General features: G+C 46.1%; 1 protein-coding gene across 5 annotated transcripts in view; it reads left to right on the forward strand.

Moving 5' to 3' along the window:
* Positions 1-18395, forward strand: part of MYO7A (myosin VIIA) — a 181379-nt gene that overhangs the window by 102258 nt on the left and 60726 nt on the right. For 3 of the 5 annotated variants that reach the window (XM_043527899.1, XM_043527883.1, XM_043527890.1), the window contains 3 exons: positions 1883-1989; positions 7345-7401; positions 13985-14122. In XM_043527899.1, coding sequence (XP_043383834.1) covers positions 1883-1989; positions 7345-7401; positions 13985-14122 — 302 coding nt within the window. The remainder of the gene's footprint in view (positions 1-1882; positions 1990-7344; positions 7402-13984; positions 14123-18395) is intronic. The other 2 variants (XM_043527904.1, XM_037885073.2) reach the window with 1 other exon arrangement.

The following is an 18395-nucleotide window of genomic DNA, read 5'->3' on the forward strand; positions in this document are numbered from 1 at the left end:
GTCTGCTCTGCTGCCTTGAAACCCGGGTTGCTCCCCGCTCGGTGGCGTCCTCTTCGGGACACTGCCCTCCAGCTGTGTCCACTGTTCCAGTCTCACCCTCTTCTGGCAAGTCTTTCGGCTTGCACCTGCCTCAGCGGCCAACCACAACCCCAAAGTCTAGCCCCTTACTTCAGGAGCAGATTGCAGTCTGTCTTGGCCCCACTCCCCTGTGGCCAGGTGCAGTGTAAGGGGGGGACCCAGGCCAACTCGCTACTCTGGGTCCCGACCCAGGGACCCTCTTGCGGAAGCCTCCCTCTGCCCTCCTTCTCTCCCCTCTTGTCTGACTGTGTTCCCTGGGCCACTTCCCCTTTGGCCCTGTGCACCTTCTCGACCCTTTTTAGCAGGGCCCGCAGCCTGGCAGGTAACTGGGCCTCTGCTCCCCCGAGCCTGCCCAGCACTGCTCTGTCCAAGGTGCTACCTCAGGAGCCAGTCCTCCCCTGCTAGCCAGGGAGAGACTGCCCTCTCCTCTGCTAGGCAGCCTTTATTCAGGACCCAGCCCGGCCCTGATTGGCTGCCTCTCCCTTTACCCTGATTGGCTCTCCACAGGCCCTTGCTGATTGGCTGCTGGTCTGCACAGCTTCTCTGGCCTGTTCTAGCTCTTTTTCTCATGGAGTGGGGCAGCCGCCCCACTACAGGCTGGATTTTCAAAATGTGCTGTGTGATGCAGTGCTTTTGTGCTCTATCGTTTGTTCATACGAATGACATGGTTACATGCCTGAGCCCAATTGGCCCATTAATGCCAACGCAAGTGGCTGAGGCGTATGGAAATTCAGTCATTTGCACATGGAAGTAAATGTCCTGTGCATACAAAGGATGTGTTCTTAACCCTGTTAACCCACATGGGTTAAAATAGTAGTGAAGACACAGCAACTCTGCTCTGAACGCGGGTTATAGCTGAGACTGGGGTTGAATTTGAGCTGCTAGCCTGAGTTAAATGCCAGGTTGCCATGTTTTTGCTGCTATTTTAACCCCAGTTAAATGTCTTGAGTGAAGAACACACCTTTTTTTGCAGTGTAGATGTGCCCGAAGTTATGCATGCACAAGGAGTCTCATAGTCTCTTCAACTCAGCCTCACACCACGTCTGCCCTTCCTCCTCTCCCTCTTCTCCCCTGATCTGTCCCCCTCACCTCTCTCCCTTCCAGTGTCTTTCCATTTAGCTGATCCCTTCCTATCTAACCCCCTGCGAAAACACAGTTATGGCACAAACATAGTTTTCCACCATCACATCATTCACTGTCTACTCCTCTGTGTGTGCCTAGCACAATGGGGCCGCATCCGTGGCTGGTCCCTAAGCACCACCATAACTGTGATTATAATTAATAATAATAACAAAGGGAAGCTGAGGGTCAATTTTTCATTGGCACTTCTTGATCCTTAAGGGCCTGATCCAAAGCTTGTTGAAGACAAGAGAAAGACTGTCATTGACTCATTGACAGAACAAGGAGCAATGGTCTGAAGTTGCAGTGAGGGAGGTCTAGGTTGGATATTAGGAAACACTATTTCACTAGGGGGGTGGTGAAGCACTGGAATGGGTTATCTAGGGAGGTGGTGGAATCTCCATCCTTAGAGGTTTTTAAGGCCCGGCTTGACAAAGCCCTGGCTAGGATGATTTAGTTGGGGATTGGTCCTGCTTTGAGCAGGGGGTTGGACTAGATGACCTCCTGAGGTCCCTTCCAACCCTAATCTTCTACGATTCTGTGACTCCAACAGGCTTTGGATCAAGCTGTAAGTGTCTGCAATACGATCAGGCTGCAAAGTGACTGAACAGCTGGCTGCAGGACATATTTTAGCTCACGTTTCACTCTGCCACCTAACGCACATGTTCTTCCTTTGTTCCTGTAGGGTTTTTGGAGAAAAACAGGGACACGCTTCATGGAGACATCATTCAGCTGGTCCATTCCTCGAAAAACAAATTTATCAAGCAAATCTTCCAAGCAGACGTGGCTATGGTAACACGCCTAGGAAGATACTTAATTGTCCGATCTCATGTAGTTGGGATTCCTGGGTGGAGAGGGAAAATTTGCAAGGAAACCTACAGAAGTGATACTATGTCTTGCATACTCCAAATCTGTTTTTGTAATGGATTAACGTAGTATTAGCATGGGGTCCTAGACACAATCACTCTAGTAGTCGCAGCTCAGCAGGACCATTCATAAAATATTGTTATCTAGCTCATCACCTAGATAATGCAGTGATTGGCATGATAGATATTAATTATTTTTATTATTTTATTTCATTCTACAAGTATGAAAGGTCTATAGATAGCTAATGCTGCATAGCAGACCAGATATCCAAAAAACAAAACCCAAATCTTTGCTCTGAACATTAAAGTCTTAGGTCACAGACAGGTCCAGAACAGTTACCATCCAGAGCAACAATGAAATGACACCATCGCTAGATATTAAGCCAAGGAAGCACTAAGGGGAGGACTGGGGGAGGGGCTGGCGAGAAGTGAGGGTCTCCAAACAATGGAAGCGGAGAGACAAGTCACCGTTTCTGCTTTTCTTAAAGGTGAACTATAAAGCTTACATCTCCAGAACACTGCCCATGGAGAGAATATAATGTATTCCCTCCAGACAAACCACAGTGCTAATGGGTTGGTTGTTAAGGTTGTGAGGGGAAGCACTGAAGAGTTGGAACTTCCTAATGTGGAGGTTGCAGACACAACCTTAACTCTTGTGAGTATGTGTCACTACGACACGGGCTTTACTTATGGGATCATAGAGTATGTCTCAAACAATACTATGTGAGAGACATTTTTTCTTGAGCAAGGTGAGTATCTACAATCCCCAGTGACTTTTCTGGGAGCTCAATAACCCTGCGTCCCACAGTAAAGGAAAAACAGCTTTTCATGATTATTATTGGCTTTTGATATGTAAAATGTCATTGGACGTCATTGGACGTCTTGTCATTGGATGTCTACACGTATATTCCCTGTGGGCAAATCCTGCAATCCAAAACTGCAGGACAGCAGAAGATTTAGGGATAACATTTTCAACAGCAACTAAGGACCAGATTTAGGTGCCAAACGATGCAGATAGGCGCCTAGTGGGGATTTTCAATGGCGCCTAGGTGCCTAACATGCATTGGTTTCAATGGGTTTTAGGTGCCTAGGCCCTTCTGAAAATCCCGCTAGGTGCCTAGCTCCATCTTTAGACACCTAAACAGATTTGATGCCTAACTCCAGTTGATCTCTATGGGAATTAGGTGCTTAAGAAGTTTAGGCACTTTTAAAGAGCTCACTGTAAGTGCCTAGGTCACTTTTGGAAATGGGACTGAGGCTCCTAAGTCATCTAGGCAGTTCTGAAAGATTTCCCCTTGGCATGATAGTTCTGCTCCCACTGAAATCAACAGCAAAGCTCCCATTGACTTCAGGGGAGCAACATCAAGAATATAGGCCCCAATTCAGTTAGGTGCTGAATTAAATGTCTAACTTTCAGCACACGAGTAGCCCTACTGACCTCGATGAGACGACTCGTGTACTTAAAGCAACACACATGCTTAAGTACTTTGCTGTCTTTTCTTTTCATATTTTTGTTTGTTCTTTTTTTTATCATCCTGAAAAACTTGGCAGTTCACCTTGGAGATGATTCTTGCTTGTTTGGGGTGTGGGGAGGCAGCATAAATTTAAACTTTTGTAATCCACAGGATCAATAAAACAGATCCTTTCGGGCTTGCACAGCTGTCCAGACTTCTTCAGTGACACCTTTAGCCAGTTATCGCCCCCTAAATTCTAGCCCACACTCTTCAGCAAATTCTAAACAAAATATTGGCGATCCATTTCAGCAGAGTTGAGCTGCGTACGCAAGCTTGGCATTGTCTCAAATGTAAGAATAGAGAACTTTTAGAGCATCAAGTGACTTTCTTGAAAATAACCCCTTCTTGGATAGTTTTAGCTTTCTGTGGTGGTCCTCTGAATCTGTCCCTGGTATCAGTCTCTGCTCCCTGGTATTTTAATGATAACTGCTCTTGGGTTTTTTGGAGTAAGGATATGTCTGCACTGCAAATTAAGGTGTAATGGTAGCACAGGTTGGCAGACCTCCACTAGCTTTAATATGGCCAGTGGGAGCAAAAATAATGTAGACATGGGGTCTGAGCTTCAGTGGAGGCTAGCTGCCCAAATAGAAGCCTACCAGATACCCTAGGTACGTACTCAGGGGGCTAGTCTGGGCCAAGGTTCTCTGCTATTGTTACCCATGCTAATGAGATCAAAGCTAGCACAGGTATGCCCAGCTGAGCTACAGTTGCACCTTAATTTGTGGTGTAGACATACTCTATGAGATTGGAAAACACCTGTCCGATATGGGACTGGAGGAAGAGAAATTGTTGCATTACAGCCAGAGACGACCCCAGCCTGACGATAGTTGGGGGGCATTGTGAGGGCAGCAGGCCTCAGAAGTGTTACTGAACATGCTCGGTCTGTGTGAGCATGCTCAGTACAAGCCAAACAGCAAATCTGGGGTGGCACATGACCCCACATGCTCCCCCTGTTTGCAGTCCACCTAAAGTGGCCCTACATAACATAGTTTGGGAAGTAGCCTCCGATACCCAAATCCAGCTTTTGACCTTAGAAATATCATGCAACAAAACTGCAAAGAGATTAATTTTTTAATGGTTTGAACTGCTTTTGATGTTTTCTTTCAGTAACCGTAAGCTTTTGCAATGCAGCAGAGTTGTGCACAAACGATAAAGGCATGGCTGATTTGGGCTGGGATTTCCTTCTTGTTCCTTCTGGTGCTGAGCATTGGTGAGACAATCTCTGGATGTACCTTCCAGAAGAGACTCATATAGGAGTTGCCATAACAGATAAAGCCACTGGTCAATCAAATCTAGCATCCTGTATCCAGCAGTGACCAATTTTTGATGCTTTGGAGCAAGCTAGATAACTTACGTACCTAGCCAAATGTATCTAAAAGCGGCTCGCAGATGGCAACCATGACGCTGCCCGGAGGCATGACATTTGATCAGTCTAGTCTCAGTGCACAGGGAACTTTGGATGCTGCAAACTGAGTATTGCTATAACACAGTGCAATTTTAGGCCCTAAGCCACCAAGTGTTAATGCATGTGAGTAGCTTTATGCCCAGTTGTGTTAAGTTATTCACGTGTGTGTTTGCAGAATCGGGGCCTTTCTTTGTACAGTGTCTCTCATACAGCTCAGTCCTGCAAGGCATTGGATTTAGTCGGAGTTGAGGACGTGGAGTCCCTCCCAGGATTGGGGTCTGCACCAAAGCACTTAGACTCATAGGCCTGGTCTACATTACACAGTTCGGTCGACATAAGGCAGCTTACATCGACCTAAGTATGTCAGTGTACACTCTACAGCCTTGTCCCGCCGACGTAAGTGCGCTACTACACTGACATTATAACTCCACCTCAGTGGCGTAGCTAGGACAGGAAAACTGGGTGGGCCCCAGCTTTCAGGTGGGCGGCAATGACAGGGGATTATGGTTTTGTGGGATGCTGGGCCAGGACAAGTGGGGATCCCTCCCCACCCCTTCCTCCTGCAATCCGCCCCCCCACCCCTGCTCCTGCCAGGGAAATGTGGTTGGGGTTTGGGGGCTTGCCCCATCCCCCAGTCCGGCGCTCCTGCCGGGGAGCTGGTCCCGGAGTGGGGGCTTGCTCCGCTCGGTGCTCCTGCCAGGGAGTAGGGTCAGGGCACAGTTTGGGTGGGCTTGGATGCTAAGTGGGTGGGCCATGGCCCACCCAGGCCCTCTCATGGCTATGCTCCTGCTCCACCCCCACGAAAGGTGTAGGGCTTATATCGGTGTAGTTAGGGCAATGCAGAGTCGGTGTAGACACTACGTTACTTACCTCAGCTGTTGGCTTTCTTGACAAGGAAACTGGGCTGTTAGAGCCCGACTGCCCCTGGCTCCTCGCTCAGGGAGCTGAGATGCCTGGGAGACTGTCCCCCGCTCCCGGCAGGGAACGGAAAGGCGAGAGCCTGGGGGGCAGCTGGGCTCCCAGCAGGCAGCTGCATGGAGCTGAGAGCCCTGGCTCTCAGCCCCCCACACTGCCCCTCTTCAGTCGGTGAAAGTGCTCCTGGTGAAGACGCGCACTTCCCACGGAAGGAAGGTAGTGTGGCCATCCGCTGCGGTGGCTGTAAGTCAGCCTAATATAGGTCGACTTAAATCTGTAGTATAGACATGCCCTTAGACTTTAAGGCCAGAAGGGACCATCATGATTATCTAGCCGCACCTCCTGCACATTGCAGGCCACAGAACCTCACCCACCCACTCCTGTAATAGACCCACAACCTCTGGCTGAGTTACTGAAGGCCTCAAATCATGATTTAAAGACTTCAAGTTACAGAGACTCCACCATTTACACTAGTTTAAACCAGAAAGTTGCCCGTGCCCCACACTGCAGAGGAAGGCAAAAAAAAATCAAAAACCCGGGGTCTCTGCCAATCTGACCCAGGGGAAAATTCCTTCCCGACCCCAACTATGGCGATCAGTTAGACCCTGAGCATGTCGGCAAGACCCACCAGCCAGACACCTGGGAAGGAATTCTCTGCAGTGACTCATTGCCTTCCCCATCTAGTGTCCCGTCCCTGGCCTTTGGACCTATTTGCTGCTAGCAGTCGCAGGTTGGCTATATGCCAATGTAGGCAATCTCATCATACCATCCCCTCCACAAATGTATCACGCTCAGTCTTGAAGCCAGTTAGGTTTCACTTGACAGAGTTTGGTCGTACGGTTGCAGAGAGAAAGCTTATGGCAAAGGGGGGATGGAAGTGAAAAAATAGAGCAGGCTGGGGAAAATATCATCTAAAGTTTTGCGATATTTTGTTTCTGATTTTTTTGGGGGGGGGCTCAAACTTTAGTTTATATGGAAATTTTCTGACCAACTGGCACTAAAAGTTGGGGAAGAAGGGAGAGAGTTAGGGAAACTTTATTAGGTTTTTTGTCAGCATTTTGTTTTTGTGGACATTTCCCAGCCAGCTCTGTATTAAACATTCTGGCTGAAGGGGAGCAGTTGTGTTTCTTAGCGGGGTTTGAAAAAGGATGGAGAATGAATGATTCGGAGAGAGGCAGGAAGGTTGTTCCAAGTGGCAGGAGCTGTGGGACGAATGCCCTTTCACCAACAGTAGTGAGAAAGCTGTGAGGAGGCCAGTGCTTAGATAAGTGGAAGGAGAGAGGATAGAAATAGACACGGTCCCGAGAATTATCGCATTGTTCTGGGAGGCACGAGTGGTGCCGAATCACAAGGACTGACCGAAAACTCAGAACTCCCCTCTTAGTTATTCCTTCTTTTCACTTTTTTTCTATTCTCTGTCTCTCTTTTTTGCCTTTGCTTCTTGTAGTTTCTCTGTGGCTATGCATCCAGTACTTTTGGCCAGTCACCAGCACCCACTCCAAAGGTAAAATAAATACATGAGTTCCTCTTTGAACGTTCACTTCTCTTTGATAAATACTGTGCTCCTTCTGGTTCACTCCTACCCCTGTGTTGTTTGTGATGGACCTGTCACAGCTGTCCATCTTGTCCACAGAATCCACTTAGGCTGTGTTCAGTAGATAGAGGAATATGAGCCCTTGTGTGTATTTGCTAGATTCAACCCAGAAAAGCTGAGGTTCTGCAGAGGACCCAGCGATGATGGAAAGCCAGTTTGGATAAAGTCATAACCAGCCCACACTCTTGGTCTTTAAACCAAAACCTTTTTTGAGGTTTGGATAATTATGGTTAACTTTCATTGAACTCGATAGGCTAGATCTTTGGCGGGCCTAAATCAGTGTAGCTTTGTTGACTTCAGTGGAACTACACTGATTTGCACCAACTGAAGATCTGGGCCAGTTCCATTTTCACACAGCTCAGGCCTTCTGAGTTTCATTTGGGAGAAGAGGGGGGCTATTTGATTGTATTGGCGGCTCAGTTGGAAGTACCGCTATTCTCACGAGCCGGCTGGTTCTAAGAATAGCTCAAACTGACCCCAGAGGATCAGATACCGTAAGTATTAAACTTTTGGTTGCTTATCCAAACTGGAGCTCTTAACCTTTCAGAGGTCCTTCCGAATTAACCTTTAGTCTTCGCTCTCGTTCTGATAGCTTTCCAAACCTTCCCTGCTTCTTGTTTGGCTATAGTGTAGCATATAGTATAATAGAGAATAACATTTGTGGTGCTAGAATTGTGGCTGTGTCAGCATTTCCACGACAATCCTCTGATATCAGGAGGGTTATATTAGAGATGGGCCTGACTTGCAAACTTCAGATCCAGATGTGGGTCTGAATTTTAACCTCTCCCAACTCTGCAACAGTCCAGGGTGGCTGAATTTGGAATTCCAGTGTGGGTGCTTATAAACAGAGGCCCTGATTTTAAAAAAAAAAAAAAAATTCACATCCAAATTTTGAAACCAAATCTTCTTCCTTTCTGCTCTCCACGTTCCAGGGCATGTGGGTTGTAGAGTGTCATTTGGGCCCATCTCTAGTTTTAGAACTTCGCTACACACCAAACAATCCCTTCGAGGCTGAAACGTGATGGGTTCTAAACACAGGAGAGAATTGATGTGGAAAATGTTTGAGAAATGCAGCTGCCCAGTTTGAGTTTGAGGAAAACAACAGGACAAACAGGTTTTACCAACTTCCTCCATTTTTCTGCTCTCTTCTGGCTCAGAATAACTTGATCTTTTAAAAATAATGAATTAAAATAGTAATTATTAAGCACTGAGTCAAGCGGTGGAATGTCATGTAGGAGCATATTTTTAATCTGTGCTGATTTTGATGATCTGTTTAACAGAGATCCTCGGGCGACAATAATACTTAGCACTATTAAGTAGCATTTCAGCATTCTTCGATCTCAAAGCTCTTTCAAAGATTGTAAGCTGTTTGGGGCAGTGACCATCTTTTCATTTGATGTCTGTACAGTACCTAACATAACGGGCCCCTGATCCTTGATTGGAACCCCGAAGGACGTCCCACAATATTTTTTTTAATAATAAAGAAGGGGTATGTATCACTGACCCCAAATTTCAAATGGGGAAACTGAGGTACCAAGAAGCAATAGTGAATTATTGAATTCTAGTGAATACAGCACTCAACACTGACTTGGGTGACCTGAGTTCTATTCTGGACTCTGGCACTGACCTGTGTGTAACCTTGAACGAATCACTTTGCCTCTCTGTGACTCGGTTTCTCCTTTCACCCTTTCTCAGTTTGGTCGTTTGGATTGTAAGCTCTTCATGGCAGGGTCTGTCTCTTACCTCACCGAGTACAATGTGCTATGTTAGTACAAATCGTAATAGCGAGCAGTGAAATGACTTGCCCAACACACAAGAGCTCAGTGGCTGAGCTGGGAACAGAACCCAGCTCTCGGCGCTCTGTCCTGTGGGCCTCATTGGTTCACTCACTCACTACTTACAGAGATGTATGTATGTAGCAAAATATACGGTAAGACAGTGGTTTTCAACCTGGGGGTCCGTAGACTATGTCTAAGATTTCCAAAGGGGTCTGCACCTCCCCTTGACATTTTTAGGGGGGTCCTCAAATGAAAAAAGGTTGAAAACCCCTGCTGTAAGACAATGGTACAGAATTGCTATGATCCCTCAGTGCACATCCCTGTCTTCTTGCATCCTGAAAACCTGGATCCGTCACAAGCTTCAGGAAGCAAGCGAAATAGGTTTTTTTCTGTCACAAGCTCAGTTAGTTACCTCAGCTGCTCAGAGCCATGTAGGTGCTTCCCAATTGAGTGAACTCCTTCCATGCCTGAAATAGACAAATCCTTTCTTAAGGGGAAGATTCCCTAGTCTGGAACCTCAACCTGCCACATGTCTTGCGTTGCTGAGGATGTGTGTGCGTCTCTGCCTTCCCTTCCATTAACGCCAGTGTTCTGCGAGTGCAGATCCTCTTCCTCTTTGAAGAATGTCACTGTTGCCGTGAGGCATTCAGTGCCTGCCCCTGCGTTCCTTGCACACCCCAAACTCCAAGGGAAGTCAGTGAGAGTGAAGCTACTGAAGGACTGTAAGGTTGCACCCACACCCTATGGCTTGGCATTCAGTCACAATGTGCCTCCTTTCATTTGGACCTTTGGTGACATGGGCCTCGTGTCAGCTTAGGACCGGTGCATGTCTTGAACACTGCAAAGGCAAAAAGCACTGTGTCTGCCAGCGGAATGGGCTAGTAACAGTCCTCGCTGGTGCTAAGGAATGATGCCCAGGTGCTCCAGCCTTGACCATGGAGAGACGGAGGCAGTCAGCACTGGGCGAAAGCCTGTGTTATGTCCCGCCAGCGGGGTCAGTGCTGATTTGTATCCCGCGCGGTGTTACTGCGTACGGCAGCCTGCCGTTTTCTGGCTGTAGAACCCGGGCTGATCTGAGCTGCTGGAAGAACGTGCCTCCAAAGCGTGTATGAACACTGTGCAGAACACATGCCTTCCCACATCTCCCTTCTGTACCCGTATTTCCCCCCTACATCATCTGAGTCCCTTTGGTTTTTTTCAAAGTGGAGAAATTATTTACTTTAGGCCAGCCTAGTTTGAGACCCAAATCAAACTTCTGTCTTGGCTGGCCATTAGGGAGGCCTGCTAGCCTTCTGCTGAGGTACAATATTTATGGCATTGTCCAGAAGCCCCAGTTCCAATTGGGGCACATATAGTGCTGGGTGCTGTACAAACACAAGTAAAAAGATAGTCCCTGCCCCAGAGACTTTTACAGGTTAAAGCTGCAAAAGCTAGGAAGTATATTACAATGAGAGAAGCTATGTGAATGCTGGTCTTTCTCCAAGGGATACTTTCTGACCCATGGAATTTTGCTGCTTTTGGAGCAAAGGAATTTCTTTCTCCCAGGTGACACTGACACCGTCAGGCCTTAACCAGTCTTTCTGGAAGGTTCTTCTACTCCTCTTTTTGACCCCTTAGTTGGAATAAAAGAAAAGGGCCTGATTCTCCTCTCCCTGACACTGGTGTACACAGGAATAACACCATTGAATTGAGCGGAATCACACCAGCATGAGAGGAAAGTCTGGTCCAAAGCCTTGCTTGAGGTTTGGTTGTATAATTTAATTTCTCGCCCGGATCCCTGGCCCTAGTGTTTGCCACACTGCGTTTTTCAGAGTGATCTGTGTACAGAGATGAGATGCAACGTGTTGTGTGTGCTAATGGGGACCCTGCAGCCACTGAGCACTCTATTCTGATTGGTCGAGTCGTGGACTACATAAGCCCTGCCTGTATATAGAGCAGTGGTTCTCAACCTATTTACCGTTGTGGGCCACATCCAATACTACCTGAATGGCCCTGAAGATGTCACATGGGCCGCAGCTCTGTGCTGATTGGGCCTCAAGCGGCCTATGGGCTGCAGTGAGAATCACTGATATAGCGGCTGGAGCTTTTGGAACCTAAGTTGCTTTCTGGCAGCTTGTGTTAGAACCATCTCCCCAGTCATGCACTGGAAGAGGCACTGAGGCCTGGAGGTGAAACCTGCACCATGCCCCTCCGCAGGTGTGGGAAGAGATAGGGAGAGGCGGACGCTGAGGAGAAGCTGGGCAGCAATCTAGAGAGGCAGCATCGCCCTCTCCCCATTTTAAAATGTTCCCCATTTTAGGAGGCCTTGGAAGGCTTCTGATGACCTCTCCACTGCAGTATGGCCGAACAAGGGCTCCCGGTCAGGCCCAGATCGTTCTGCCTGGAAAGGGGCACATTCACTTCCAAAATGGGAATTTGCTAAGCCTGGTTTCTGCCTCTGTGTCTGCTTCTGACCCCTCCAGCAGCGAGCCCGTGGTGCTGCACTGGAGGTGGCTACTTACACTGTGGTGCTGTTGATCTAAAGCAGCCCCATGCCATCGCCCTCCTGCTATCCGAGCAGTATTATCGCTGACACAACCTGTCCTCCTCAAACCAGACTCTGCTAACAGGGTATTTATCACCAACTCCACAGCACTCGCAGGGGTCCGGGTCTGTGTCTGTTGATATAAATTACACATGTTAGCAATGTATCCCTGTGTGAAGGTTTGCTGGGATAGCTAACGGCTGCGGCACTAAACTCTCCTGTTCTGGCATTGCTGGGTTTTTCTGGTGTGTGCATGAGCTGGGTTTGAACTGTTCACTTTCCCTTTTGGAATTCTATTATGACTTTCTGTTTTGTTGTTTGGGCTTCATTGTACAATCACCTATGGCCAGAGCTGTGCAAAATTCCTGAGAGTTTTCCTGCTGGGTAAAAGTCTTCACTGTTGATGTCCTCCAGAAAGGTGCTACTTGTATGTTTAGCGCAGTGCCCAGAGACTTTGGTGATGGGCACTTTTAGCAACTGGGAAAAATACATAAAATTTGGCAAATATTGCCAATGATAGTGGGGACACTTTTTGTCTGCAGCCCCTGCTCATCAGCCAGTAAAGAAAACAAGGCCTTTAGAAAAGGCCTGGCAAAATCCTTTCTTTTTGGACCTTCCACCTACTCCTCTGGAATCCTCCCAGGACTGATTATCTAGTGATTATCTAGTGGGATGTCCATGTCCCATGGAGTTACAGTCTGATGCCCAACTCATCCGAGTCCACTGGTGTTACCTACATCCTCCATAAGCTTTCTTTAAACATCTAGATAGCTTTTGATGGATAGTTGAACCCCATAGATCTGAATAGGACAAGGGACACACGATTTATTACTCTGCTTTATCAGTCTAATGGATGCACATTGTAGGACGTAACCCAAGCACAGATAATAGAGATTTCTTGATAAAAAGGACTCAGATAAACTAAATTCTGCTGCACTTTCCTGGGGCTTAATCTTACAAGGCTTTCAAGACCTGCTCTGTTCATAGTTTTCACCAGCTAGGGAGAAGTGGCTAGCAGATTGAAATGTAATGTACACTTAGCCAGAGCGCTAAGGCTTGAATGGATTTTTTAAAACCTACCCAGAAAATAGCAATTGAATGGACATCCACAAAATCATCCTAACTCACCCCAGATTAAGTTCTCCCCCCATCAATCCAGTTAATATCCTCTTCCAAACACAAAGACGATGCTCCCAACATGAATCCACTCAATGGAAGCTGGGGAATAAACAACCCTTGCCAGCATCCCCTGAAAGTCAACAAATCCAAGTTCAAGACTCTTCAGTGAAAACGCCCTGGTGCTATTTAAGGGCTTGACTGTGCCCCTATGGGCCTGAAAATCCAACAGTCAGTAAAGATAATTGGAGTCTTGCATGACACTATTGGCAAATTACAATACCCCTGGCATTGGGTCTGCTGTGCTGCCCGGTGCATCAGATAGGGCAAGAGCCACTTCCTATCTATGTGCCCAGACTCAAGGTCCACATAGCCCACACAGAGTGTAAGGCTGAGACACCTCACTCTCCACTGTGGTCCAAGTCTCTATTCACAGACTTTATAGACGGATACGTTTTAAGACCAGGAGGGACCATTAGATCTAATCTGACTTCCTGTATAACACCTTAACAATGCAACAAGCCAGTGCAGATCCTTGTTTGGAGCATCAAGCAGGTCCATGAGAAATAAAAATTGTGGCCTTTTCTTTACTATGAAGCTCCTGGGTTCCTCTGCCCGGAGGTAATTCCAGCACACTCAGGGATTTCCTCTAGTCCTCACTAAGCAAGCATTATGTAAGGCACCTTTGGCTGACTGCATGGTCTCATGCCACATGCACTGTCTGGAACAGGGAGATGGAAATATGCACAATTGGGCCAGATCCTCCACTTGTGTAAATAGAGCTGTGCTGATTTCCACCAGCTGAGGAGCTGGCCCAACTCATAGCAAACTATGAACCTGAAATCCTCATGGGCAAAAACCTCCATGTAGTTTCCAGAAACAGATGATATTTCAGCTCTCCCCTTTGCTTCCTCAGCCAGTAAGTCTGAACGCCATCCCTGCACCACATTTGACACACACACCCCGCCCCTGCTCCAGCTAGAGAGGAGGTTCCCAGTGACTTGGCTAGAGGGGAAAAGCTCTGTTATCTTTTCATTTCCTGAGACAGATTTGTTGTGGTTCCACTCTCTTCCAGGGAGCAGAGACAAGGAAGCGCTCGCCGACACTCAGCAGCCAGTTCAAGCGATCTCTCGAGCTGTTGATGAGAACCCTCAGCGGGTGCCAGCCCTTCTTCGTCCGCTGCATCAAACCTAATGAATATAAGAAGCCCATGGTAAGCGCTGGTTCTTCCTCTTCGCGTGGTGTGTTTTGAGTGTCCTTATAGAGGCAGGTTTCAGAGTAGGAGCCGTGTTAGTCTGTATTCGCAAAAAGAAAAGGAGGACTTGTGGCACCTTAGAGCCTAACCAATTTATTTGAGCATAAGCTTTCGTGAGCTACAGCTCACTTCATCGGATGCATTCAGTGGAAAATACAGTGGGGAGATTTATATACACAGAGAACATGAAACAATGGGTGTTACCATACATACTGTAACGAGAGTGATCAGGTAAGGTGACAGGTTTCAGAGTAGCAGCCGTGTTAGTCTGTATCTGCAAAAAGAAAAGGAGGACTTGTGGCACCTTAGAGACTAACCAGTTTATTTGAGCATAAGCTTTTGTGAGCTACAGCTCACTTCATCGGATGCATACTGTGGAAAATTCATAAGATGTTTTTATACACACAGACCATGAAAAAATGGGTGTTTATCACTACAAAAGGTTTTCTTTCCCCCCACCTCACTCTCCTGCTATTACCAGCAGGAGAGCAGGGGGGAAAAAACCTTTTGTAGTGATAATCAAGGTGGGCCATTTCCAGCAGTTGACAAGAATGTCTGAGGAACAGTGCGGCGGGGGGGGGGGCCGGAAATAAACATGGGGAAATAGTTTTACTTTGTGTAATGACCCATCCACTCCCAGTGTTTATTCAAGCCTAAGTTAATTGTATCCAGTTTGCAAATTAATTCCAATTCAGCAGTCTCTCGCTGGAGTCTGTTTTTGAAGTTTTTTTGTTGAAGAATTGCCAATTTTAGGTCTGTAATCGAGTGACCAAAGAGATTGAAGTGTTCTCCGACTGGTTTTTGAACATTATAATTCTTGATGTCTGATTTGTGTCCATTTATTCTTTTATGTAGAGACTGTCCAGTTTGGCCAATGTATATGGCAGAGGGGCATTGCTGGCACATGATGGCATATATCACATTGGTAGACGTGCAGGTGAACGAGCCTCTGATAGTGTGGCTGATGTGATTAGGCCCCATGATGGTGTCCCCTGAATAGATATGTGGATACAGTTGGCAACGGGCTTTGTTGCAAGGATAGGTTCCTGAGTTAGTGGTTCTGTTGTGTGGTGTGTGGTTGCTGGTGAGTATTTACTTCAGGTTGGGGGGCTGTCTGTAAGCAAGGACTGGCCTGTCTCCCAAGATCTGTGAGAGTGATGGGTTTCAGGATAGGTTGTAGATCCTTGATGATGCGTTGGAAAGGTTTTAGTTGGGGGCTGAAGGTGATGGCTAGTGGCGTTCTGTTATTTTCTTTGTTGGGCCTGTCCTGTAGTAGGTAACTTCTGGGTACTCTTCTGGCTCTGTCAATCTGTTTCTTCAATTCAGCAGGTGGGTATTGTAGTTGTAAGAACGCTTGATAGAGATCTTGTAGGTGTTTGTCTCTGTCTGAAGGGACACCATCATAGGGCCTAATCACATCAGCCACACTATCAGAGGCTCGTTCACCTGCGCATCTACCAATGTGATATATGCCATCATGTGCCAGCAATGCCCCTCTGCCATGTACATTGGCCAAACTGGACAGTCTCTACGTAACAGAATAAATGGACACAAATCAGACGTCAAGAATTATAACATTCAAAAACCAGTCGGAGAACACTTCAATCTCTTTGGTCACTCGATTACAGACCTAAAAGTGGCAATTCTTCAACAAAAAAAAACTTCAAAAACAGACTCCAACGAGAGACTGCTGAATTAGAATTAATTTGCAAACTGGATACAATTAACTTAGGCTTGAATAAAGACTGGGAATGGATGGGTCATTACACAAAGTAAAACTATTTCCCCATGTTTATTTCCCCCCCTCCCCCCCGTTCCTCAGAAGTTCTTGTCAACTGCTGGAAATGGTCCACCTTGATTATCACTACAAAAGATTCCTCCTTCCCTCCCCCCCCCCGCCTCTCCTGCTGGTAATAGCTCACCTTACCTGATCACTCTTGTTACAGTGTGTATGGTAACACCCATTGTTTCATGTTCTCTGTGCATATAAATCTCCCCACTGTATTTTCCCCTGAATTCATCCGATGAAGTGAGCTGTCTCACAAAAGTTTATGCTCAAATAAATTTGTTAGTCTCTAAGGTGCCACGAGTACTCCTTTTCTTCTTATAGAGGCAGCGTTTAGATGTGGACACAATACAGTAAAGCCCTGGACCCATTGAAGTTGATGGTAAAACTCCCATCGAGGTCCATCTGTCTGTCTAGAAACCTGACCTGCACTCCTTACTCATGCTTGGAACCCCATTGATGTCAATTGAAGAAGGGTTTGCAGGATCGGGTCCTTTCTTTGTAAAGCATCTTCTACAAACTGTCCCCCAAAATGTTTTACAAAGTGAGGGCCTCATCCCGGCACCCTTAGAGACCCATGCTGGAGCCTCTTCCCTTTATGAAAAGCCCTATAGATTTCCATAGAGAATGGTGGTCTTATAGAATGTTTGAATGAAGCTGTAGAATTCAGGAGCAGGGCTGCAATTCTCCGTTCAGTTCTATGGGAGGGTTTAAAAATTCTGCAGAAATCATCTCCTTCTGTAGGTTTTTAGGTTGATTGCTTTCGAATCCTATTTGATTTCAATAGAACCTTCGTAGTTTCACCCCTGTTAGAGCAAAATCTAAGAAGGTTCTATAGAAATCATATAGGATTCTAAAGCAATCAACCTAATAACCTACAGAAGGAGATCATTTCTATAGACATTTTTCATGGGAGTCAGGCTTGCTGGATTGTGTCCCTAAATGCAGTTAAAAGAACAGATGTTAGAGATATTGAGAGGCACAGGTGACAGGTTAGCAATGTTTTCAGCTGCAATTTCCAAGAAGATGCAGAGATGAGCTGGAGAGGCCTGTTCCAGTTTTAATGTTTTCAATCTAATGAACATATAACAGCCCATTAATCCATCACCTTTGGCAGGCAGTGAGAAGTGCATTTTCACTGAGCCGATTGACCTAGCAGCTGAAAGTCAAAGGAAATAATTACTCAGCCATTGAAAATTACTAATACATAGTAAAATGATGATCTGTTTATTTGGGTGTGTTATGACTATTTAAAATTCATTAGTACTTTGGGGACAAATTGCAGTTACCAGATGAAAGGGAAGATAACACTTATACATATCCCCCAATAAAGTAAACTCTTTAGGGTCTGATCCTGCATTCTTTGCACACTCATAGTTCCCACCTAAGTCCCTTGGGTGTGCAAGGACCATGAAGCATTGAGCTCCTCATGCTGTGTGCTGAGCATCCCCAGTTCCACACTTTGCAGGGTTGGACCCTAACTTTACTAAAAATCTCTATTGGTCACTAATCATTACTTATAATACTTGAAAAGAGGTTCTCTTACTTATTCCTAGTTTGCTGTGTGTTATGGTTTGTCTGTGACTGGTGTCTTTGTAAGTTATGTATACACTGAGCAAAATTATGCTGTCTGTTACATCTCTGTCCAGATTTAGTAGCTATGGGCAGAATTTAACTCTGAATGTTACCAGGGCAAAATGGCACAGAAATTCTAAAATCATAAACTTCAGTTTGGTAATTTTATCTATATATTTGCAGTGAACATATATGTGTGGATCTGTTGTTTGGCAAAACAAATATGGTCAGACAAATATTTTGATGGCTCTCTATGAGCAGTTTGTTCTGTCCCGGGGTTTGTTTAGTGGGAGAATGGGAGAGACCGAAATTTAAAAATATATATAAGTGCACTTAATTGCATGTTAACCTCAAAACATAATACTAGTGTTTGTTTATCAGCAGAGAGGAGCCCAAATCAAAACCACGTCACTGCAGAACTTGGAGTGTGTTGAAAATTACAACCTGGATCCAGATGCAATTTTAGCAAATTGTTCCAAAACCCCAGTTTTGAACTCCCCTGAGTTTTAGAATGATCTGGGTTTGGAATTTTGCATCTATTTAACCACTCTGTAAGGACCAGTTCTTGCAGCCCCCAAATCAGTTGTGCCTACTCACACCAGTAGCCACAGGGGTGTCAGTGAAACTATTCATGAGCGTGCGGATTGCAAGATTAATCCAAAAGAGACCCACAAATTGGACAGTTAATGCTAAGCTCTGTGCTGCAGCTTTGTAAGATGTATAATGTGCTTTTATGCTAAAATGGGAATGTTTATTTTCTGAATGAGTTTAAAAATACAGAACCGAAAAACAGATCATGGAACCTAGGGCTGTGCAGAAAGGTTGTGAAAGAAAAACATTTTCTGTGAGTTAATTTTCTGTCCCAGGATA

Source organism: Chelonia mydas, chromosome 1 (genome assembly GCF_015237465.2).
Source record: "Chelonia mydas isolate rCheMyd1 chromosome 1, rCheMyd1.pri.v2, whole genome shotgun sequence".
Lineage (NCBI taxonomy): Eukaryota > Metazoa > Chordata > Testudines > Cheloniidae > Chelonia > Chelonia mydas.